We start from the raw sequence: 26,202 nt of genomic DNA on the forward strand, positions 1-26,202 counted from the left end.
GCCTGAATTGTTACAAAAATTAACTATAAAAAGACTTGATATAACTCTACCTTACTGAGTTATCAATGGTAGACTCGCATTTAAATTTATAGTCTTAGGTTAGAATAGTTTGCTTTGCATTCCCTTGTTTTAAATTATAGACTTGATATAACTCTACTTTAGGGAGTTATCAATGGTAGACTCATATTTAAATTCCTTGTCTTAGGTTAGAATAGTTTGCTTTGCATTTCATTGTTTTAAATTATTTTGTATTTGTTTTTATTTTCTTTAAATTTCAGTATTTTGTATTTTAAACACGTAATACTATGACTGTGTTTTCCAGAGCAGAAGTTGTTTTAAACGTTTTCGAAGTTTATGTTATAAATGATGTTCATTTTAAGAGTTATATTTCCGCATTAGAGATGAGTATGAGACGTTAGTAGCGACTCTAAATATGTGAAAGTTTAGGGTCGTTACATTGAAGTATGTCAATGTAATTTCGTACTAGATATATCATTAATATAACTAATATGCCTAAAATGAATTTTATTACTCATATAATATACACGGTCACATGAAATTAGTCACAATAAATAATTGAATTGTTTACTTCATATTAGGTATACCCTTGATCAAAATTATATACCTAATTAGTAAATAAAATGAATTTGACCTCTTTTTTGAATCCGTGAAAGAATGAATGATTCATTCATACAACTTAAACATTAGATTTTAGTTTGATTTTATTACGAGTAAACACAAAGTAAGTGAATGTTGACAAAAAGAGTATATGACTTCATTCTTAATGTTTCAAGACAAGGACATTGGTGGTGGTTATGAAGCTGACGTCAAATTCGCCTTCAATGACAAACATGATTTTAATAAATTGTCCATCATTTTGTACAGATAGATGAACTATGGGTCCCTATTCGACGGATTCAAGTCACCAATAGCGTAGTCAATCCACGAGAGGGAAGTGTCATGCGTGTTCCGGGCGATGATAAATTGGATGTTGGTTCTAGTTACTCACAAGATTAGGGTGCTGTTTGTTAGCCTTGGTGTCGCCAATCTGTCTAAAAAGTTGTTCGCTGAGAAACTTGACTTGTAGTGGAGGTAGTTGGTGACATGTGTAGCACATGCAGAGTTGTCGTGCACGTGTTGTAAGCAGTAAAAGAGGCATGGGGAGGACCACAAGTGGCTATTGGAAGCTTGAGAACGAAGGCTTTTAACGTCCACGACGAGGTAAGTAGCCAACTTGAAATTTTCTTAAGAAATATATATAGGAATCCATTGGATCTTAGTATGAACCTTAAACTAAGTATGAATGAAAGAAAAACATCAAGAATCTTGAGTTAAGACCCTTAACCGATCGATTTGCTCGAAATTTAAGTAATGTTAAAATAACCTATTAAATGAACTCTATTACCCATGAAATTTTAAAGTGAAACATATTATGGCATGTTAAGATTATATCTGAATTTTTTTTGTCATTAAATAAGGTTAAGTAGCTAAACTAAGCAACATTATAAAATGACCGTAATGCTCCTAAGGTAACTTATCTTCTATTCATGATCTAGATGATCCCCAAATAACATGTAGATTTGTAGTGGACCTTATTTCCTGATGATTGATGACTTTGTAAAGTTTGAAAGTTATTGGAACCGTGTTTAAAATATTAAGTGACAATATATTCACATACAACATGTACATCATTGATGGGACTACTAACATACCCCCTAGGCGTGACTGTGGACTAACACCCAATTAAAAAGGAACAAGAATAATATTGCATGTATGTGGTCCCATTAAACATGTACTAGATACCAATTAAAAATTATCGTTCAATGAAATGATGGATACAATACTTCCACATTAGTCAAGTTGTAAAGTTCAATATGAGACGTACATACATATTCAAGGTATTTCATTCATTCTTATCAAACATGATACGTCACAGTGTCTCGAAGGGCATAAACATGGTCACATACATTGCAGTCATCGTCAAAGAGAAAAGAAAATACATACACATATCACATTGTTGGTTCAGATGGCATAACATAAACAATAGCACATAAATAGAGCCAAAGAGTACATGCTATTGATGCATCAAAAAAATTCATCAAATCTAACTCATTAACGTTTTATGCTCTCCTTTGTGCTCCTAATATCGTTTTGGTCCAACGTTCCTAGGTTTAGTTTTACTTGGTTTAATTTAACCCATAATATTCATCCATTTAGAAGAAGGAGCTTAGAGTTTATTTGGGGAGCCAACAAAACTTAAATCTTCTAATATATTTTAATTTCAAAAGATCCCATCTTTTGTGAAAAAGACATGTGAGACAAGATTGAAAAATAATAATGATAATAAAAATAAAATTCATAGTTGAAAATTTATTTTTATCCTTCTATATATAGATATATTAGACAAATTAGGTGTGATCTAAGAGTATTAAGATCGAAAAATACTCTCAATCCACAAATATTGACCGATTGAAACTGATTTTGAAACTTAAATAATACTAAAAATAGAATCAAAATTAAGTATAAAAAGTGAGGATCACTCACAAAGGAATGGAGAAGCATAGATCAATTATAAAATAGAAGGAGAGTGATAAGAGTTTGAACGGGAGAGTAGTTGTGTCTGCTAATAGACACAGAAAGTAGCTTTTAATCCCCTTATACAGAAAGTAGCTTTTAATTCCCTTATACTTATCTTCTTCTGTGTCTATTGGCAGACACAAGGGGTCAAAATGGTTTTACTGAAACTATCAATCTTGATGTGTACGATATTGTTAAGCCCTTCCCTTTCAGGGGCTACTTCTCCCACAAACATATTCATCCTTGCCGGTCAGAGCAACATGGCTGGTCGAGGTGGGGTAGAGAAAACTCCAAAGGGGGAACTTGTGTGGGATGGGAAGGTCCCATCAGAGTGTCAATCCGACCCATCCATCCTACGGTTCAACCCTGAGCGCCAATGGGAGATAGCACACGAACCTCTCCATTTGGGGATTGACGTCGGCAAAACGAAAACTCCAGGGATTGGTCCGGGGATACCGTTTGCTCACCAGTTGAAAGAAAAAGCTGGACAAAAGGCAGGCATCGTGGGTTTAGTTCCTTGTGCTAGGGGTGGCACTTTAATTGAACAATGGATTAAAAACCCTAGCAATCCTAGTGCAACTTTTTACCAAAATTTCATCGAACGAATTAAAACATCAGAAAAAGAAGGTGGGGTTGTGCGTGCTTTGTTTTGGTATCAAGGAGAAAGCGATGCGGCTATGAATGACACTGCTCAAAGATACAAAGACAACTTAAAGAAGTTCATCACCGACATCCGCAATGATATAAAACCTAGATTCTTGCCTGTCATTATTGTTAAGATAGCCCTCTATGACTTTTTTATGAAGCACGATACTCATAATTTGCCAGCAGTGAGAGCAGCTGAAGATGCAGTCCAGAAAGAGCTTCCAGACATCATTACTATTGACTCTTGGGAGTTGCCTATGAACTTGACTACATTTGAAGGCTTTTCTTGGGATCATGGTCATTTTAATACCGCAACTGAGATTGCTTTGGGCAAATGGTTGGCTGACACATATCTCGCCCACTATGGTCATTTACTATGATCTTATTATGTGTCATTCTCTAATCTCTATTGATTGATCTATTATTCTATCTCAATAAAATCATTTAAACCACATCTTTGTTGAACCATAACATACTTAATACTCCACTTTTGTGGAAGTTTCTTATTTAAATAATTAAAAATAATCAAACTTTGTTCTTAAAGATCAAAATTAGAATTTGTAGATGTGGTAGAAGAGAAAACTGCTTATATAAATCTCAGGAATTCAAGAAAGATAAATGTTGAGGGCAACCATTTTGGGTTGTTGCATTTACTTGAAAAATGTTGCTCAGTAGGTCGAGGGCAGCCATTCTAGGTCGTGACATTGGTACATGAAAATCTTACATTTACTTGAAAAATGTTGAACATAGGATGAGTATTTAAAATATTAAGTGACCCAATTGTTCGAGTTAGAATATGTATACACTTATAACGTGTATCATCATTGGTGGCACCTAATTCCTTGGGCTCTACTTCCTCTTCCGGGTAGAGTTGAATGCATAATACTTCTTTAATCCACTGTATCAGGTGGCTAACATACCCCTTAGGCCTGACTAAGGAATAGCGCACTTTCACACTACTGAAAACTGACAGAAAATAAAGAAACACGAATAATATTGCATGTATAAGGTCCCATTAAACATGTACGAGATCCGAATTAAAAAACATCGTTCAATGAAACGATGGATACAATACTTCTGTATTACTCATGTTGTAAGTTTTATACGTGTAACGACCCTAAATTTCCACATACTCAGAGTCGTTACTAACGTCTCATGCTCATCTATAATACAGAAATATAACTCTTACATGAACATCATTTATAATGTAAACTTCGAGAAATGCTTAAAACAACTTCTTCTCTGGCAAACGCAACTATGGTATTAGGTGTTTAAATATGAAATACTGAAATTTAGAGAAAATAAAAGCAAAATAACCTATTCTAACTTAAGACTAGGAATTTAAATATGAGCCTACCATATGCACGTACCACAATCTCTGCTCGCGATGTCGTCGTCCTCTGTACAAGTGCGCCTTGCCTTTATCTCAATTGATTTCTCGTTACTGTTCAAAAGATAAGTAATAGGTAGAGGTGACAGGATTTGGAACTCGTGGAACTGAACAAGATTTGACAAACGAATACTAAAGTCAAAGGCTTTATTATTTAGAAAGTCAAAGGAGGTTATTCAGTAGCCATCACGAGTTTCATTACTTTTCTTCTCTTCCGAGATCGAACTACCGAATCGAAAAAATGGAGTGCTATCATATAGCTTTGTATCAACTAAGTTCATGAGTTAGAGATAAGCGGACTCGAACCGCTAACATCCGCCACAAGGTAAACCACCGCCTCTCAGGCCCCCGACTGATTCTACCATAGAGGCCAACGATAGACAATAACTCCCCCCGAACACAGCTTACAACTTTCATTGTACTGTCTCAAAATCTCAAAAGGTACTGAGTTGGAATCCCATTCTAACTAAGGATTCTTGTGGTTTCGAAGAATCCAGCTACAGAAGAACCAGGAACGGAGAGCTTTCCCCTCTTTTCCGCCCGCCTCCTGGAATTCCTTCCAAAACTTGTTGAATAATTTGTATGGATTCCGTATATGAATATGCTGCCTCTTTTATCTCAGGTCTTGGATCACCTACTAACTACTGCGCTGCTACAAGGAGTGGACCTGTAACCATGCAAAGGGGTGGAGCGTATAGGTCTCGATCACGTGGTTGGGGTATCGATGATGTGGCACACGGACTGAGTATTTCAAAGAATACTCAGTAAGTGGCCCCACTATAGGGGGCCATGCAAATGCAAGCACATGCAATCATGATTTAAGGACCTATCTCTAATCATCACAAGGGTGACCTCCAGTCTCGGACAAATTGGATGTGTAGTACTTCCCTACACACGATTCACACGTGCGAGTTTGAATCTCCAGGGCGCTTGCACACCCCATGGACCCTTTGGTCAAGCTAATCTGTAGCAACGTTTGGAGGTCAGCGGAACCTCATAGTGTCATGCGCCTCATGAACACCCTCATCTGTGCGCATTGGCACTCGTGCACATTCACACTCATCATCATACTGTGCCCATCCGCATTCATCATCTCTAGGGGAAGTAGCCCTATGCTTATGTATGCATGAGGTCCCTCTAAATCCATCATAATGTCTCTTCTGACGCAACCCTCTAGTCTCATCTCTTTGTTACTCTAGGTAACACATACTCGTGGATATTTATATTAATATCATTTTCATGCTCTTAGGGTTGTGTCCTATGTCGATCTAACGACATGATACAATATGACACCCATCATCATATAGCATGCTCTATATGGAAAACATCATCATATTAAGGTAAACGTCACGCAATCGTCATACTCATCATATTGCTATAAAGTGCATCAAGCATATCAAGTACGTCATTCATCAAAATATATATATATACTACGCACATCATCAAGCATGCATCATAACTCATACATCATCATACACTCGTACATCATCATATACTAGTATACGACATCATACAATGCAACTCATACATCGTCATAACTCATACATCATCACATACTATCATACGACATCATACGACACAATTCATACACCATCATAATTCATACAATTTTTAGCCTATCCTATAGTAAGGTCAATTATGTGATTAGTTTAAGTTATTGTCACGAATTTATCCTTAATGAAAGTTTAATTCTGTCATTTGAAATCCAAGTCAACCTATGTGAGTTCATGACATCAGTTTCAAGTTCGAACTTCTATAAAATTATTTCTTTAATTTACATTGGCCCATGTGTTAAACATCATGCGAACATTAGAGGCTTTGCATGAATAAAATTTTAAATGTTTGTTATAATTTCATTTTGATGTCATCCATTTAAAACTCTTTAATATTTACCATATATTTTCTTTCCTCTTAGGTAGTGTTTCCTCTTCTTTTTATTTTAATTAAGTTCACAATTATCTTTTGCCAATTTTAATAGGTTCTTGAATTGCACGGCTAATCAATTCCATATTTCCCATTTGTTTACTTCTATTTCTATGTATTTCATCTGTTTTTCACCAAATCTTCCATTTTGTTCAGTATTTACTTTCTATCTTCCATTTTTTTTTTCTCTCGGTTCCAATTTACTTAATTTTGTTGACAAATATTGGCGTCATTGATTTTAGTTATTTCTCTAACCTAACATGCTAATTAAAATCTAAATAACTAGGCAATAGATCTAATTCTGAATAATTAGATAAAAGAAAAGGAAATCTGATTCCAACTGATATCTTGTAACAACCTTGCATGTATGAGAAGGAGATGTCTCTCCAATTAAATCTCCAAGATCTGTCTCTCCAGTTAAATCTTCAGCTCTCCTGTAAATCTTGTTGTTGGTATTTTTTTTTTTCTTAATTGATGCAGGAACACGTGTGCTTCTTCTGAATTTTGACTGATTAGTTGGTTGAGAAGAGATAGTTGGGAGAGGAAGGAGCGGTCACTCCGAAAATTACTATTCTTATTATTTTTATTATTTAATTATTATTTATTATCATTGTTATTATTCTTCTTTTTGTACTGTTGTTATAATCCGCGAAGTACATACATATTCTTTGTATTTCATACATTCTTATCAAACATGATACGTCACAGTGTCTCGAAGGGCATAAACATGGTCACATACATTGCAGTCATCGTCAAAGAGAAAAGAAAATACATGCATATATCACATTGTTGGTTCAGATCGCATAACATAAACAATAGCACATAAATAGAGCCAAAGAGTACATGCTATTGATGCATCAAAAAAATTCATCAAATCTAACTCATTAACGTTTTATGCTCTCCTTTGTGCTCCTAATCTCGTTTTGGTCCAACGTTCCTAGGTTTAGTTTTACTTGGTTTAATTTAACCTATAATATTCATCCATTTAGAAAAAGGAGCTTAGAGTTTATTTGGGAGCCAACAAAACTTAAATCTTCTAATATATTTTAATTTCAAAAGATCCCATCTTTTATGAAAAAGACATGTGAGACAAGATTGAAAAATAATAATGATAATAAAAATAAAATTCATAGTTGAAAATTTATTTTTATCCTTCTATATATAGATATATTAGACAAATTAGGTGTGATCTAAGACTATTAAGATCGAAAAATACTCTCAATCCACAAATATTGACCGATTGAAACTGATTTTGAAACTTAAATAATACTAAAAATAGAATCAAAATTAAGTATAAAAAGTGAGGATCACTCACAAAGGAATGGAGAAGCATAGATCAATTATAAAATAGAAGGAGAGTGATAAGAGTTTGAACGGGAGAGTAGTTGTGTCTGCTAATAGACACAGAAAGTAGCTTTTAATCCCCTTATACAGAAAGTAGCTTTTAATTCCCTTATACTTATCTTCTTCTGTGTCTATTGGCAGACACAAGGGGTCAAAATGGTTTTACTGAAACTATCAATCTTGATGTGTACGATATTGTTAAGCCCTTCCCTTTCAGGGGCTACTTCTCCCACAAACATATTCATCCTTGCCGGTCAGAGCAACATGGCTGGTGGAGGTGGGGTAGAGAAAACTCCAAAGGGGGAACTTGTGTGGGATGGGAAGGTCCCATCAGAGTGTCAATCCGACCCATTCATCCTACGGTTGAACCCTGAGCGCCAATGGGAGATAGCACACGAACCTCTCCATTTGGGGATTGACGTCGGCAAAACGAAACTCCAGGGATTGGTCCGGGAATACCGTTTGCTCACCAGTTGAAAGAAAAAGCTGGACAAAAGGCTGGCATCGTGCTTTAGTTCCTTGTGCTAGGGGTGGCACTTTAATTGAACAATGGATGAAAAACCCTAGCAATCCTAGTGCAACTTTTTACCAAAATTTCATCGAACGAATTAAAACATCAGACAAAGAAGGTGGAGTTGTGCGTGCTTTGTTTTGGTATCAAGGAGAAAGCGATGCGGCTATGAATGACACCGCTCAAAGATACAAAGACAACTTAAAGAAGTTCATCACCGACATCCGCAATGATATAAAGCTTAGATTTTTACCGGTCATTATTGTTAAGATATCCCTTTATGACTTTTTTATGAAGCACGATACTCATAACTTGCCGGCAGTGAGAGCAGCTGAAGATGCAGTCCAAAAAGAGCTTCCAGACATCATTACTATCGACTCCTGGGAGTTGCCTATAAACTTCACCACATTTGAAGGCTTTTCGTGGGATCATGGTCATTTTAATACCGAAACTGAGATTGTGTTGGGTAAATGGTTGGCAGACACATATCTAGCCCACTACGGTCATTTACTATGATCTTAGGTGAAGGGATAGGAGGTGAAGGAGGAATGGAAGGTGGAGGATGGATGCTTAAGTAGGATGGATAATGAAGTGGAACAACAGGAGTCGAAGGAGCTAATGTCGAAGTTTGTGAAGATGATGAAAAAGGAAAATCATTTTCACAAAATTTAACATCACGGCTGATAAAGAATTTGTGAGATTGCATGTCATACAATTTGTAACCTTTATGACCACAAGGATATCCTACGAAAACACAAGGAATTGCCCGAGGTTCAAATTTTTGCTTAGGATGTACTATAGTTGCACATTTACAACCAAAAACTTTAAGATGATGAAATGTAGGTGATCGTTTGTAGAGTGCTTCAAAGGGTGTCTTGTTAGATAACACTGGTGATGGCGTTCTATTTATAAGATAAACAGCCGTTAAAATGCACTCTCCCCAAAAATTAAGTGGAACCTGTGACTGAAAAAGAAGAGACCTAACTACATTTAGGATATGGCGACGTTCTACGACTCCATTTTGTTGTGGAGTATAGACACAAGTGCGTTGAAATTCAATACCACAAGAAGTAAAGAATGGTTGCAAAGATAGGAACTCAGTCCCATTGTCTGATCGAACTATCTTGATAGTAGTATGAAATTGAGTTTGAACAAATTTAACAAAGTTCATTAACAAATGATGTACTTCTGACTTATGTTGCATTAGAAAAACCCAAGTACATCGAGTAAAATCATAACAATAGTGAGAAAAAAACGCAAATCAAAATGGGTAGGAATTTTATGTGGTCCCCAAACATCACAATGTATCAGATCAAAGGCAGAATGGGTTGTTATTGAACTTCTTGGGAAAGACAACCTAGTTTGTTTTGCTAACAGACAGATACTACAATTATGAGAATAACTCGCATTATTAAGATGCAATTGATCAGCTAGAAATTTAAAACAAGAAAAAGAAGGATGACCTAGACGTAAATGCCACAAATCAGATGACTGAGATACTTGATGAGTTGAAGATTTGATTGGAGATGAAGAAATATGATAGAGACCTCCAAATTGTTTACCCGAGCCAATCATCTTCCCCGTAGCCAAGTCCTGCATAACACAAGAATCAGGATAGAAGGTGACATAACATTTCAAGTTATTGGTAAGTTTGCTGATCGTCATTAGGTTTAAATTGAATGAAGGCACACATAAAACGTTGTTTAACTTAAGATTAGGGCTAAGGAAAATATTGCCAGTATGTGACACACATACTGTCTCTCCATTAGGCAAATTTATTGTAGACATGATGGCAGCCTTTGGATCAGTCATAACAGAAGATTTTGATACTATATGATCCGTAGCTCCACTATCGAGAATCCATGAATTATAACTCGCAGAGTTAATAGATAATGTAGATATGGGAAACAAACCTGCAACATTGATGTGATTGTCAGAATTACCAGAAGGGTTTTGATTGATTGCAGATAAGGCTTATGCTATCTGTCTTAATTGCTCAGAAGAAAAATTTGGAATGGAATTAGGTGACTGTTCTTCTGTATTCAACTGTGAAACATCGGCCATATTTGCAGATGATCGGTATCCACGATGATTGTGTTGATTGACTTGTCTTGTTCTTGTAGAATTATTTTTCTGTTGACACCGATCTTCTGTATGTCCCCTTCTATCACAAAACTTACAATGAAACTTAAGAATTCGACATTCATTGATTGTATGACCACTTTTATTGCAGTTTTCACACGATTTGTCCTTGGCGAATTTTGAATATGTTGTTTTCTTATGCACTGCTGATGCAATCGAGAAATTCTCAGTAGGTTCCGAAGTTACCTATCGCTGCATCTCTTCTTGTACAAGTAATGAATAAGCTTGCCTCACATTAGGTAATGGAGACATCATCAATATGTTAGATCTCACCGTTTTATAAGACTCATTGAGCCCCATGAGCAATTGCATCAACTTGTCTTCTTCGCGTTGATCAATATGTATTTGACATTGATTACACGTAAATGGTGTGCGGTACGCTTCCAGTTCATCCCAGAGTGCTTTGAGCTTGGTGAAATATGTTGACAGTGCCATGGTTTCTTGTGACATCGTTGCTATCGAGTTTTGTATTTGAAAAATTGCTGGAGCATTCTTTTGTGAGAATTGATCGCGAAGATCAATCCACACTTGATGAGCTGTCTTGGCATGAATAATGCTTTTAGCGATATCTGCTTCAACAGAATGAGTTAACCAAGATATTATCATACTGTTGCACTGATTCCAGAGTTCGAATTCGGTTGAATTTGCATCTTGGGGCGGTTCCTCAATTGTTCCATCAATGAAGCCAATTTTCTTCTTGGCAATAAGAGCATGCATAACTGATTTACTCCAGGATTGATAATTTGCTCCATTTAATTTGATTGGAACAAGTGAATATCCTGGCGGATTAGAGTGATGCATATAGTAAGGATGTGTTAAATCAACATCCGAAATTTTAAAGCTGGATTTGGCTGATTCCGCCATAAAGGAAATTTTGATATTTAAGAACACCACGATCGATGCTCTGATACCATGTTAAAGAAATATAAATAGAAAATAGAATTGGAAAAGTGTATGATCTTCATTCACGTTTACCACGTTTAAATAGATACAAACTATTAACTAATACCTAAAAATAGAAAAAATATATAACTAACTAAATCTTGTAAATAAATAAAATACACGATTAATCAAATTTATACTAACAACTTCCTAAATATCTCAGATATATTCTAACTAATATATCTCCAAAATATCCTCTTAATAATGATGATTGATTGCTAGTTCTATCTATTTTCATTCGTTTTTTGATGTATTGCAATGGATTCAGCAAAACTCTTCTTATAAGGATAGCCTTTTTCTTGATATCTTTGATTTGGTACTTATTTTTATGAACTAATGAAATACGTATGGTTTGAGACATAAGAGATTGTCCATTTTCTACAGACAGACAGACGAACAGGCTCGATAATAAATATTCCCCCTTTAAGAATTCTTTTTGAAACTAGAACTCCTTGGGAACTATCAACACCTATAGATTTCTTTCTCCTCTTTCAATGGAGGATGTAGTAATTCTTATGCGAATAATTTAGTCCATCTAATTGGATATAAATCATAGTCAGAATGACCCCTTAACCCGTTTTTCCATTCATTATTGCGGAATAGTGTTTGAAGATTGAAGTCGGGATGGAATCGTGTGCTCCAACAACTTTAACAAAATAAACCTGCATTGCATTTTGAAGAAAAAGAGATGTTCAATTGAAACATAGATCTTAACTTATCTAAGTTAATAGGTTGGGTTTGTTTGTTAGAATTTGTAAGTCAAATCAATATGCTTGTGAGTATGATAAGTCCCCAAAGACCTTTCTATTCTTATTACTAATATTGGAAAGTGATTTATAGTTGAAATAAAGTCAAGATTCGTTTTATCAATTCTTTCTCGATTTGCTTCATTATGGGAAGGAAATGGATTTAGTCATTTTCTTTTTCTTGCTTTTTTATTGAATTTGGATTAGGTAACGTAAATATGTAGTCCGCTTTCACACGAAAAGGAAATAAGATCTTTATTTGCTTCTGTTAACCCATTTTGTGGAAATTCTCTTTCTGATAATTGAACACCATTATAGGGACATTTATATGCATTTCCTTCTTGCTTGCAATTTTGTCAATCCTTGTACCAATCAGTACCTTCAAATACGTAGTATACGAATCAGATTGTGAGCTATTATCAATGAGGGTATCACAATAGATTTTATAATAAATGAGTGAGTTACTAACAAACAACCTCTTATTACTTGACCAAGTAGTGCCTTATCTCAGGTTTCTGCTCTTTCTAGACATGTTTGTTTCTCTTCCTCCTTGGCTCTTCTTATCATCACCGCTTTTGTTTCATCTCTGTCTTTTCCAATATATTATCCGAAATAGTCAATTCTGTGTTTTTCCATATCCAAGGTCTAAAAAGCGTTTTTCTTATTTCGGGAATATCAAAAGAAGACAAAATGGGCTTGTCTGTCAAAAAAAAAGATAAGAACGTACATTTGCTTGAAGCTGTTTGCAAATACCTGTTTTACATCTTTGACAATGCATAGAGCCTTTAATTACGTCTCGACAAAAATTCGATAGTTGGGAATACCGTAGCAAAACAATTTCGTCTGATGATTCGTCAAAATCATCAGTATTTGTGATATCAATATCTTTCTCTTTAGAGTTTAAATTGTCGGTCAAAATTACGACACGTTTGGCTTTTCTTGAACGAATTTGATGATCTCGAGGAACTTCTTTATGGATTTCTCTTAGTCCAATCGAGTTTTGAGGACTTGCTTTATCGTTGGGACTGGTTCTTCTTTCTATATCCTTATCCTTATTCTATTCCATATTTTAGCAAACGCCCAGTTTGTAGCTGCCGGGCATCCTTATTTACGTGGGAGTTATAAATGTTTTAATCATATTTGCTGTGATGTTCATGAAGGGTGAAGAATATTCCTCAGATTTGAATCTTTGGACGGTTGGGAATGGAGTGACTTTTCAAGTTTGTACAAGTCTTTTTGTTTCACAAATGACTACTATTGTAGATACGTAATGGTATGAGATTATTTGGACTACAAGATCAAAACTGATTCTAGAGCCTTAATAAGTAATAGTCAACAAATTGGAATTGATTTATCAACATTTGTTTTTCTTCTATTTGAACTAATTTTGATCATTCTTTTAGCTGCTTTCTTTGATCGGCGCAATTGTCGTGGCTCGCCAGTAATCAATATTTAGTTAGAAATAGAATAAATTCCACTTTGTTCTATGTTATGGCACAAATTTCCCTTCAATTCTATTTGAAGGTTGTGTTTGTCTAAAAGCTAAATTCTTTTATTCGATCGATTACCAATATATTCCCTTGTTCTATACTTTTATGGAATCTATTACATTTTTTATATTCCCTTGTTCTATACTTTTATGGAATCTATTACATTTTTGTTCATATTGAAATGAATCGGAATTGATAAGGAGTTGGTCAATCATGCTCGAACATGTACTTATTCTAAGTGCCTATTTCTTTTCTATCGGTGAATTGATCACGAGCCGAAATACAGTTAGGGCCCTTATGTGTCTCGAGCTTATACTGAATGTAGTTAATATGTATGAATTTCGTAACATTTTCTTGATAGTCGCCAAAGGGAATATTTTCTCAATTTTGGTTATAGCTATTGCATGAAGTAGCTATTGGCGCAACTATTGTTTCGTCAATTTCTGGTAACAGGAAAGAAACTCGTATCAATCAATCGAATTTGTTGAAAAAGTAGTATTTTTTTCTCAGATAAACTCTGATATTCATCAAGTCTCTGTATGATACTCCATGATCATGTGTCACAGTCAGTAAAGATTTATGATACATGTATAGGGTGTACTCAATGTGTCCGAGCTTGCCCCACAGATGTATTAGAATAGAAATGAGACCTTGGTTGGGGCAGATGTAAAGCTAAGCAAATAGCTTCGGCTCCACAAGAACAGAAGACTGTGTTGGTTGTAAGAGATGTGAATCTGCCTGTCCGACGGATTGATTGAGTGTTCGCATTTATTTATGGCATGAAAGAACTCGAAGCATGGGTCTAGCTTATTGATACGTTCTTGAAAAGCCCCCTCCCCTTATTGAATTATCTATTTTCTTTCCTTCCTTTTTACCGACAAAAACTCTAAAATAAATATACATACATATATATATATATATATATATATATATATATATATATATATTTTTAGTCCAAGTGTATCTTGGTTAACAATAGTTGTAGTTTTTCCAATATTTGCGGGTTTCTGACTTTTCTTTCTTTTTCCCTCATAGAGGAAATCAAGTAAGGAACAAGTATATGATATGTATCTGTGTACTCGAGCTCCTTCTAACAACCTATGCATTTTGTTATCATTTCGAATTAGACGATCCATTAATGCAACTGACAGAGGATTATAAATGGATCCTTTTTTTTTTTTTTTTTTTAATTTTGACTCGAGATTGGGAATGGCCTTTCCATAGGACCTATTTGTTTATCACCACTTTAGCTACTTTAGCGGCTTGGCCAGTTACTTGAGATTCCAGATTATTCCATTTTCTAATGTTAGCAATGTATAGCGGTCAAATAGGATCATTTTCTGCTCGAGACCTTTGACTATTTTTTCTCATGTGGGAGTGAGAATGAATTCCCATTTATCTACTTCTATCGATGTGGGGAGGAATGAAATGGTTGTATTCAGCTACAAAGTGGATTTTGTACACTGCAGGAGGTTCCATTCATTTGTTAATGGGAGTTCTGGGTATCGGTTTATATGGTTCTAACTAATGAACCAACTTTCAATTTGGAAACATCGGTTAATAAATCGTATCCTATAGCATTGGAAATAATATGAAATATTGGATTTCTTATTGCTTTTGCTGTCAAATCACCGATTATACCCTATACCCACGGAGAGGGACATTACAGTACTTGTATGCTTCTAGCCGGAATCTTATTCAAAATGGGAGCATATGGATTGGTTCGGATCAATATGGATTACCCCCCGCCCATTCTCTTTTTTCACCCTGGTTGATCATAGTAGGCATAATTCAAATAATCTATGCAGCTTCAACATCTTCGGGTCAACGCAATTTCAAAACAAAGAATAGCTTATTCCTCCTCTCATATATATGAGTGGTTTCATCATTATAGGAATTTGTTCTATATATAAGCGGGGATTGAATGAAGCTATTTTACAAATAATCTCTCATGGATTTATTGGCGTTGCGCTTTTCTTTTTTTCTTGGCGGGAACAAGTTATGATAGAATACGTCTTGTTTATCTCGATGAAATGGGCGGAATGACTATTCCAATTCTAAAAAGATTCACGAATTTTAGTGTCTTATCAATGGCTTCCCTTGCATTGCCGAGTATGAGTAGTTTTGTTGAGGAATTAATAGTCTTGGAATAATTACCCGCCAAAAATCTCTTGTAATGAGAAAAAGACTAATTACTTCGGTACATAACAATTGGAATCTCATATTAACTCCCATTTATTTATTATCTATGTTCGCCAGATGTTCTATGGATAGAAGCTTTTTAATGTTCCAAATTCTTCTTGATTGGGGACCACGAGAGTTGTTTGTTGCGATCTGTATGGTATTTATCCAGATTGCCAGATTTGGTTTTCTCACTATCAGTAATTAGTCTTTTTTATTAATTTTCAGTGAAATAAAAAAATGAATTGGACTTACTCATACATTTGGGTTTTGTGAGAAGCAAGTAATGTAGTGATTTAAAGGGTTCTCGATGTCTTACACATAGTTTTCTTATCTAGACTCTCCCGTCTTTGTCTTCGTCAGACCATTTCTTTCATTCATTCAATTAGATGTTAATGTAAATAAACCATAAGTAGCCCTATCCCTAATAGATTGACCCCAAACAAAATAGCATATCCAAATTATAAAAAAACCCATAGAGGCCACAATTATGGTCAAGTAATAAATGCACAAGTTTCTTTTGGATCCCAATTCCAATACGATCCCCATGTCTCATTAGCCCATACGACCCCTGAAAGAATACCTATGGTTAAAAAGATAAACCCTAGACTAAGTACTCTTCCTTCATGTATTGGAATCAAAGGAAAATAACGCATTTAATAAATTATGATTGTTTGTTTTTACCAAGAATTCTTATATATAGAGTTTGGAAATGGAATCACCCTGACTTGCATCATTAACCAATGAGATTGGAGAGCGGGAACTCATAGTGGGAATTGATGTATTTCAGTTAAAAAAACCTGAAGTAGCAAAACCTTGGGGAAAAATAGTACTTGGTGCAGTTTGTTAGTGAAAGAGGGATTGATTGAATGATTGATAAGATTGATTGAATTTTGAAGAGAAAGAATGCTCTATATATATACAGAGAATTCAAAGAGATATCTAGAAAATCAACCTAGAAATCAGGAAATCTGATAACAAACAGTAAACAAATTAAATCAAAACAAAATCTAATCAAATCAAGAGTAAATCAAATAAAAACAAATCGACTCGTAACTATAGAATATTTAACCAAATACAACAATCTAAACAAACACTGATCTTCAACACTCCTCCTCGTTTAGATGCTGCAAACTCCAAGCTTTTTTTCTGAAATTTTCAAACTTGCTATGTGGCAGAGGTTTGGTAAGGACATCTGCAATTTGATCTTCAGATTTGCAATAGCAAAGAGTCACATCACCACTCTTTTGAACTTCTCGAATAAAGAATAACTTGATGTTGAAATGCTTAGTTTTTCCATGGAAAACTTGATTATTGGAGATTGCAATAGCAGCTTGGTTATCAACTAGTATCTCATGCTGTGTTTTTTCTCCAAGTTTAGATCCACGAAAATTTTCCTTAACCAGAGAGCTTGATTAACTGCGGCTGTTGCAGCTATCAATTCTGCCTTAGCAGTGGATTGAGCTACAGTTTCTTGCTTTCTTGAGCACCAAGAGAACATGCCTGATCCGAGGAAAAAACAGTGACCATATGCTTCATGTCATCGATTGAGCCACCCCATTCACTATCAGAGAAACCAATTAGCTTCATTTCCTTGTGCTTTAAGAACTTCACTCCATAATTCCAGGTCCCTTTGATTTATCTGATAACTCTCTTTGCAACTTTGCGATATCAGGTCTGGTTGTTGTTAAGTACATCAGGCACCCTACCAAGCTCCGGAACTCAACTTCAATAACTTTGGCAGAACCATCATCTTTGACTAGCTTCTCCTTTTGATTCATAGGAGTATTCATTGCTTTGCAATCCTCCCTTTGAAATTTTTTAAGTATCTCCTTTGCGTACTTTCTTTGACAAATGAACACTTCATCTTGGGTTTGTTTGATCTCAATGCCAAGGAAATATGACATTAGACCAAGGTCTGTCATTTCGAAGATCTTTTTCATTTCCAGTTTGAACTTGTTAATTTGCTTAGGATTGCTTCCTGTAATTAATAAGTCATCTACATAAAGAGAAATGACTAAAGTATTTATACCTTCATGCTTGACATATAGTGTGAGTTCAGATTGACTTTTCTAAAAGCCAATACCAATTAAATGATCATCAATTTTACTATACCATGCTCGTGGAGCCTGTTTAAGATCGTATAAAGCCCTTCTCAACAAGTAGACTTTATCTTCATTTCCTCTGCTCACAAAACCTTCAGGTTGCTCAACAAAAATTTCTTCTTGCAAGACTCCATTTAAGAACTCAGATTTAACATCTAACTGAAATACTTTCCAACTCTTTTGAGTAGCAATAGCAAGCAACAAACTTACTGTATCAAGCCTAGCAACAGGTGCAAATGTTTTTGAATAGTCAACTCCAAAAACTTGCGCATATCCCTTCACAACAAGTCTTGCTTTGTATTTGTTAACTGAACCATCAGGATTTAGCTTTGTTCTGAATACCCATCTTACTCCAATTATCTTTCTGGTTAAAGGTGGATCAACCAACTTTCATGTTTTGTTTTTCTCGATCATCAAAAGCTCTTCCTGCATTGCAGCCATCCAATGTTGGCTGTTTTTTGCATCATGGAACCCTGCAGACTCACAAATAGCTGCATTACACCTTTGATAAATATCAGACAGTAACCTTGTACCTCTCACAGGTGCATCATCAACCAAATCATCTTGTTGTTCATCTTCAGACTCTTCTTGTCGTTCATCTTCAAATTCTTCTAACATGCTACCAAAGGTTAAATTGTTTGGTGCATTAGAAATCTGATTCACCTTTATCAGTTCTTCCCAATTCCATTGCTCATTTTCAGCAAAATGAACATCTCGGCTCACAATAACCCAACTAGTGTGCAGTTGAAAAACTTTATAAGCTTTGGATATAGTGCTATACCCAACAAATATGTCAGCTTCTGCCTTTTTGTCTAGCTTATCACACTTGACCTATGGAATGTAAGTGAAGCAAAGACACCCAAATACTTTAAGGAACTTTAAAGAAGGTTTGTAACCATACCAAGCTTCAAATGGTGTTAGGTCCTTCATAGCTTTTGTGGAAATTCGATTTTGCAAGTACACAGCAGTGTTTGCTGCTTCTCCCCAAAAACATTTTGGAAGATCCTTCTCATGAAGCATGCATCTCGTCATCTCCATTATGAATCTATTCCTCCTTTCACTGACGCCATTCTGTTGAGGAGTGTATGGTGCTATCAACTGATGTTCAATTCCAGCCTCTTCACAAAACCTGTTAAAAGTTTCTGAAGTGTACTCCTTGCCATTATCTAATCTTACTGTCTGAATCAAGCATGCACTTTCATTCTCAACTCTGGCCTTGAATTTCCAAAATACACCTGCAACTTCTGACTTTTGCTTCATAAAGAAGATCCAACACATTCTTGTTAGATCATCAATAAAAATAATGTAATAAAGATTACCATTTAATGATGGTGTTCGCTGAGGACCACAAAGATTAGTATGAACCAGCTGCAGTGTTTTCGAGGCTCTCCATGCCAGTTTAGAAAAGGGTTGTCTATGTTGCTTCCCAAAATTACAAGCACGGCAAGGAGGCATGTCATCATTAATGTCAGCGAGTTCTTCTACCAGCTTCTTTGACTGCATCTGAAGCAAACCTCGATGATGAAAGTGCCCAAGTCTTTTGTGCCAAATCTCAGTGGCACTATCTTTGGATATAAAGGTCATATACTCTTTCTCCATCTAATTTAGAGCAAAACTTTTTCCTTTCATTTTGACATTGAACAAGTCTTTGCCACTAGCATCTTTGATCAAACACTGTTTATTCTCAAACAACACTTTATAGCCTTTATCAAGTAACTGACCAACACTTAAGAGATTTTGATCAATTTTAGGTACAAATAAAACATCTGGAATAAATTTTGTACCTTCATAACTTGTTATAGCTACTGTGCCTTTTCCTTTGACTTCCAAGTGTTCACCGTTGCCAATCCTCACTCTTTTGACTTCAGTGTCTCTTAATTCCTCAAAAAACTCCTTGTCATATGTCATATGATTTGTGCACCCACTGTCAATCAACCAACTCTCATCTGATTCTTTGCCTGGGAAACAAGTGGCCACAAACAATTGATCTTCTTCTTCCTCTTCTTGATGAACTACCTGTGCATCTACTTCTTTCGCCTGATCTTTAGCTTTACAGATCATAGCTTCATGTCCAAGTTGATTGCATTTGATGCAGAAGGTGTCAGGTCTTCTCCAACACTTGTATGGTGGATGACCTTTCTTCTCACAATGGCGGCAAGGTGGATAGGATTTTTTGAAACCTCCTCCTTTTGTCTTCTGATAATTTGCAGATGGATCTCCATACGTCGATTGGTTTTTGAAAATTTTCTTGTTTTTATACCTGTTGTTGTCTTGATGCTTAATAGGTAAGGCATCTTCAATCACCCTTTCTTGCCTCATAGACCTCCTTGACAAGTCTTTGATGTTCTCCAGAGTAGTAATGGTGGCTTCAAACTTCTCTGGAACAGTGACTAGCTGCTTTTCAATGATCCTGGAATCATTTAATACAGAACCAAGTAATCTCACTTTATTGGCAATGTTGAGAAGTCTGTCAGAGTACTCTTTCACCGATTCAGACTCCTTCATCTTCTGCAACTCGAAATCCCTAATCAAATTCAGGACTTTCATTCCATGAATCCTCTCATCTCCTTCATATTCGGCTTGAGATAATCCCAGATTTCCTTTACTGATTTGAGGAACATTATTCGCATGAAAATCATTTGAGATACAACGGCAAATAGGCAAGCTTTCGCCTTTGATTTCCTTGTCTTCTTTTCCTTTTGTAATTTGATTTGTGCTACAGTAGGATTTGCTGGAAGCGGAGGGACCTCGTAATCCTCTTCTATTGCTTCCCAAAGATCCAAGCCCTCCAAATAAGTCTCCTTACGAACTGCCCACATTTGATAATTGTCTCCATCGATGATTGGTGGTGCAACAGCAGTAAAACGAGATTCTTCTTCCATCTTGATCTCACAGATCCCTTAAGAAGATAGCTTTGATACCAATTGTTAGTGAAAGAGGGATTGATTGAATGATTGATAAGACTGATTGAATTTTGAAGAGCAAGAATGCTCTATATATATATAGAATACAAAGAGATATATTGAAAATCTACCTAGAAATCAGGAAGTCTGGTAACAAACAAGTAAACAAATTAAATAAACAAAATCTAATCAAATTAAGAGTAAATCAAATAAAAACAAATTGACTCTTAACTATAAGAACATTTAACCAATTACAGCAATCTAAACAAACACTAATCTTTAACACAATTATTGCGCTTAAATAGTTTAATAATGGAGAAACCCCATGAAAGAAATAGTAATGATTCATATAAATCACTTAATGGTAAATGCTTCAAATAAATCCAACGAGTAACTAATAATCCTGTTATACAGAAAAAAGTAGCTATCATGCCCTTCCTTTTCTGACGAAGCATAGAGTCCTACGGTTTCATCGACTAATAAGGTTATCAAATGAATTGTTTAATGATTCGTAATGAATTTAATACAAATCAGTCTGATTTTACTGGATCCACTTGTAAACTGGCTTTTATGATTGATACCAAAATGAAATAGTGTTTTTCGTCTAATTATTCATTCTTTCTTGCTCTATAGCCGGAAATTTGTGTAATGCATACTATCTAATAATAATAAAGAAAATTAGCAGTTTCTATATTGGATATTTTAATTTGTTAGTAACTGATCCTTTTGAAAAGAGATAAGAGCTGGTGAATCAGAAAAATGAATTAGGAATTCAATATACTTGTTTTATGGAATATACATATTCATGGATCATACCTGTCATCTCACTTTCAATTCCTATCTTAATAGGAGTGGGACTTCTACTTTCTTTTTCCGACTGCAACCAAAACCCTTCGACGTATGTACTCTTTTTCGAGTATTTGATTGTCTAGTATAGTTATGATTTTTTCAGTTTATCTATTTATCTATTGATCAAATAAATAGTAGTTATATCTATCCATATGTATGGTCTTGGACTATCAATAATGCTTTTTCTTTAGAGTTGGGCTACTTTACTTATCGATCCACTTACTTGTATTATGTCAATATTAATCACCATGGAATTATGGTTCTTATTTATAGTGATAATTATATGTCTCACAATCAAGGATATTTGAGAGAGTATATGAGTTTGTTCAATAAGTCAATGTTGGGATTAGTTACTAGTTCAAATTTGATTCAAATTTCTCTTTTTTGAGAATTGGTTGGAATGTGGGCTTATCTATTAATAGGGTTTTTGTTCACTCCACCTGCTGCTGCCACAAATGCTTGTCAAAAGGTATTTGTAACTAATAGCAGGGGGATTTGGGTTTTTTTCTTATTAGGGATTTTAGGTCTTTATTGGACAACAGGTAGTTTTGCATTTGGGAATTGATTTCTAATAATGAGGTGAATTTCTTATTTGTTACTTTATGGGCCATCCTTCCTATTATTTGCAGGTGTAGTTGCTAAATCAGCTCAATTTCCTCTTCATGTATGGTTACCTGATGCTATGGAGGGTCTTACCCCGATTTTGGCTCTTATACATGCTGCTACGATGGTAGGGGAAGTTTTCTTTCGCTCGGCTTCTTCTGCTTTTTATAGTAATACCTTACATCATGAATCTAAAAGATAAGGATAATAACAGTACTATATTGGAGCTACTTTAGCTCTTGCTCAAAAAGAGATTAAGAGAAGTTTAGTCAGCCTATTCTAAAATGTCTCAATTGGGTTATACGTATGATGTTAGCTGCTTTGGGTATAGGGTCTTATCGAGCTGCTCTTTATTTCATTGGATTACTCATGCTTATTCTAAAGCTTTGTTGTTTTTAGGATCTGGGTCCATTCATTATTCGCTCAATGGAATCGGTTGTTGGATATTCTCCCGATAAAAGTCAGAATATGGTTCTGATGGGGGGTTAACCATGTGCCAATTACAAAAAAATGCTTTTTGATTAGGTACCCTTTCTCTCTCTTTGTGGTATTCCACCCCTTCCTTGCTTTTGGTCCAAAGATGAAATTCTTAATGATAGTTGGTTGTATTCACCGATTTTCGCAATAATAGCCTATTCTACAGCAGGATTAACAACATTTTATATATTTCCTATCTACTTTCTGACCTTTGAGAGACAGTTAAACATTTTCAAACAGTGGAAAAACAAATAATTCCCTCTATTCAATATCATTATTGGGGTAAAGAAGGATAAAAAAGAATAAACAAACACTTTCCCTTCTTATTACTATTAACTAACAATGAATAATAATCAAAGGTCTTCTTCTTTGGGAAAAAAACAGCATATCAAATGGATAGTAAGTAATCTAACAAAAATGATGTGTCCTTTTGTGAGTATTCCCTATTTTGTACTCAGACTACTTTTTCGTATCCTTATGAATCAGATAATACGATGCTATTTCCGATGTTTGTCTTATCCCTATTTACTTTCTTTGTTGGAGACATAGGAATTCCGTTCACTCAATTCAATCAAGAAGCTATTGAGTTGAATATATTAGACAAATGGTTAACTCCGTCGATAAACTTGTTACATGAAAGTTCAACCGATTCTTCAAATTGGTATTGGTATGAGTGAAAAATGCAACCTTTTCTGTTAGCATAGCTTATTTTGGAATATTTATAGGGTCTTTCTTCTATAAGCCGGCTTATTCATCTTTACTAAATTGGGTTAGGGTCATATAATCGTGGTTACATAGATGCTCTTTATAGAATATACTTAATTGGGGGCATAAGAGTATTAGCTGAATTCACTTCTTTTTTTTTTATGGGGAATTGATGGAATTACCAATGCGGGGGTATTCTGAATTTGTTTGTCGCAGAAAGTATGAAAATAGTCACACAGAGGGTTTCAAACCAGAAGATATCTTTTTCGTCTGTATCTAAATCTAACTGCATTTTGTAATTTTCTTTATTTACATCTGGGCAAAGGTTAAGAAGTTTCATAAACAGGTCTTTTTCTCTTTTGTTTGATAGCGTGTCCTTTTAAAGTAGAATTCATCCTTTGTTTTTTCCTTTCCAGTCAATCTGTCTCATTCATCTTACATTTCATCGATTTTGTCCGGATCCTCCTTTTCTTCCGAAACAAAGGGAAGGAGAAGTATCTTCTTCGGTAGATCCCTCTTGTTCCTATTTAGTCCCCTCCGTTTATTTCAGTTTCTTAGTCAGAATGGGTGAAGGTATTCCGCCTAAATAGTAGACACAGGTAATAAGAGAATACTAAAGATTCAAGCCATAGAATTTCTCAATTCTGACACAAGGTACTTATTAGATCTACATAGAATTCTTTTGCTGTAGCCATACTAATATCAATCCAACCCATTGAATGAAGAAAATGTGACCAATTAACCAACCAACAAAATGACTTCTTACAAAGAACATCTTGTTGTTGCATCGAAACATAGAAATATTGACTAATCTGACTAACATTGAACTTGGTAAAATGAAATGGTTGAATAATGAATGATGAGATTATGAGGGAATACACATTGAATGTTAAGATTACGCATTGAGTTTCTGGTAGTAGATTCTTAATCAAAAATGTGTTTGAGAGATTGTTATAGAAGAAATGAAACAAAAGATACGGTAGAGCTAGGACAGTTATCGTATGAGGTCTACTCAATGCTAGATGCAGACAGAGGCGCATAATAGATCGATATGAACTAAGTTGTCCTATAATCGAACCTAACCTGTTGTTGCTGATACTTTCTTCTCGGTTCCTTCTTCCATAACCCGAGCTCGGAGAAGGAAGAAATAAGAGGGCACTATGGAGAATGTGGTTAGAAATCCATAATAGAGTCCGACCATAACCGACCGAATTGATTATCTTCATGCATAAAGATACTTAATAGATTACCTAGTAGAAAAGATTTGCAAATCATCACAAACCTCCTTCTTTTCTATTGCAATTTTTGTGGATATATATATTGGACTTTCCATATAGAAAGAGATAGACTAGAAACGAAATCTCTTATCTCAATGACACCACAGGGATATTAAATGAATGGAATCAATTGGGATATGGATGAAATATAATGAAATAGAGCCACTTTGAGGTTCTCTATGAAATGAGGCATGGAGCGGAACCACTACGAAGAAGTTCCGGGAGTGACGGAGGAAACCTCGAGCTCATATTGGTCATGGGTTGAGAACGAGAATGGAATTCTCTGAAATCTAATTTACCATTGTTCCTCAGTAGCTCAGTGGTAGAGCGGTCGGCTGTTAACCAATTGGTTGTAGGTTTGAATCCTAATAAGGGTTCTGACCGTTAAGAGTAGGTAACCGTTCCCTCTATCTTTGTTTCTATTGCATTCTATCTCATCGTATCAAATTCTATTCTGCGATATTTGAGAATCACCGGCAATACCTCGGTGTAGGTCCGGGATAATCCTTTGTTACACGAGTCTATTTACAACTAGCCAATTAAGAATTCTCATACTCAAACTACTATACTAGTACATCTTTGATGCAGTCATCGATTCTCCCGTCACAATTACCGCGAGCAAAGAGATTAATGACGAGGAACACATTTAGCCTGGCTCAGGAAGAATTACGGGGCATAAAACAAAAAAAGATGCGATTCGAAGAGGGTATGCTATATTGAATTTATAACGGAACCCCCTTAACCCATTAACGAAAAAAAAAAAAAGATAAGGCCATTCCATTTCGACAAAAGACCCACACCCAAGTTCCATACCTTTAGGTCCGCTATCCCGATCATGATTTTCCTACCCCCAGAGGGAAAAGTCCTTCCCTTTTTTTTCGGTTGTGGGCGAGGAGGGATTTGAAACCCTAACACCCTGGTTGTGCTCTAATCCTCTGAGCTACAGGCCCCACCCCATCTCCACTAGATCTGTTCCTGGGGGCACCCTAAAAAAAGGAACCTTTCCTCTCCCAAGTCATTTGCCATTTTGGGTTAAGAATGGTGTGTTCCAAGGTGTGAAGTGAGAGAGAAGGGGTTTTGAATAAGACGACATTTTCATTGTTAGTGTTTTTCCATGGGTTAAGCTTTTTATCATCCTGGCGTCGAGCTCTTTGTAGGACCTCCCCTACAGTATCGTCACTGCAGTAGAGTTTAACCATCAAGTTTGGGATGGATTGGTGTGGTTCCTCTACGCCTATGACACCAGAATATCGAACCAGAAGAAAGGCATGAAAGAAAAGCATATTGGCTAGTGATTGTGAGGCCCGAATTCTTGACTGAAGGGGACACTAAAGGCCTCTGCCCTTCCATCCCTTGGATAGATAGAAAGGGAGAGTTTTTTTTTTGTTTTAT

At 35.5% G+C, this 26,202-nt stretch overlaps 2 protein-coding genes across 2 annotated transcripts; both read left to right on the top strand.

Annotated features, from left to right (window-relative positions):
* The first annotated feature begins 2,837 nt into the window (after nt 1-2,837).
* LOC111471852 (probable carbohydrate esterase At4g34215) lies at nt 2,838-3,602 on the top strand. The gene has a single exon (XM_023117517.1). It carries the CDS (start codon nt 2,838-2,840, stop codon nt 3,600-3,602), a length of 765 nt encoding a protein of 254 aa, XP_022973285.1.
* A 4,541-nt stretch (nt 3,603-8,143) lies between these two features.
* Nucleotides 8,144-8,906, top strand: LOC111471853 (probable carbohydrate esterase At4g34215). Its single transcript, XM_023117518.1, has 2 exons — nt 8,144-8,339; nt 8,500-8,906. Exons 1-2 carry the CDS (start codon nt 8,144-8,146, stop codon nt 8,904-8,906), a joined length of 603 nt encoding a protein of 200 aa, XP_022973286.1.
* The last annotated feature ends 17,296 nt before the right edge of the window (nt 8,907-26,202 follow it).

The sequence above is a fragment of the Cucurbita maxima genome, unplaced genomic scaffold (assembly GCF_002738345.1).
Source record: "Cucurbita maxima cultivar Rimu unplaced genomic scaffold, Cmax_1.0 Cma_Scf00059, whole genome shotgun sequence".
NCBI lineage: Eukaryota > Viridiplantae > Streptophyta > Magnoliopsida > Cucurbitales > Cucurbitaceae > Cucurbita > Cucurbita maxima.

Bases quoted from the DNA above. Each gene is read 5' to 3' on its own strand.
- LOC111471852 (XM_023117517.1), top strand. From the start codon at position 2,838: ATGGCTGGTCGAGGTGGGGTAGAGAAAACTCCAAAGGGGGAACTTGTG.
- LOC111471853 (XM_023117518.1), top strand. From the start codon at position 8,144: ATGGCTGGTGGAGGTGGGGTAGAGAAAACTCCAAAGGGGGAACTTGTG. The intron at 8,340-8,499 runs GTTTGCTCACCA...TTAAAACATCAG, and splicing joins GGGATTGGTCCGGGAATACC to ACAAAGAAGGTGGAGTTGTG.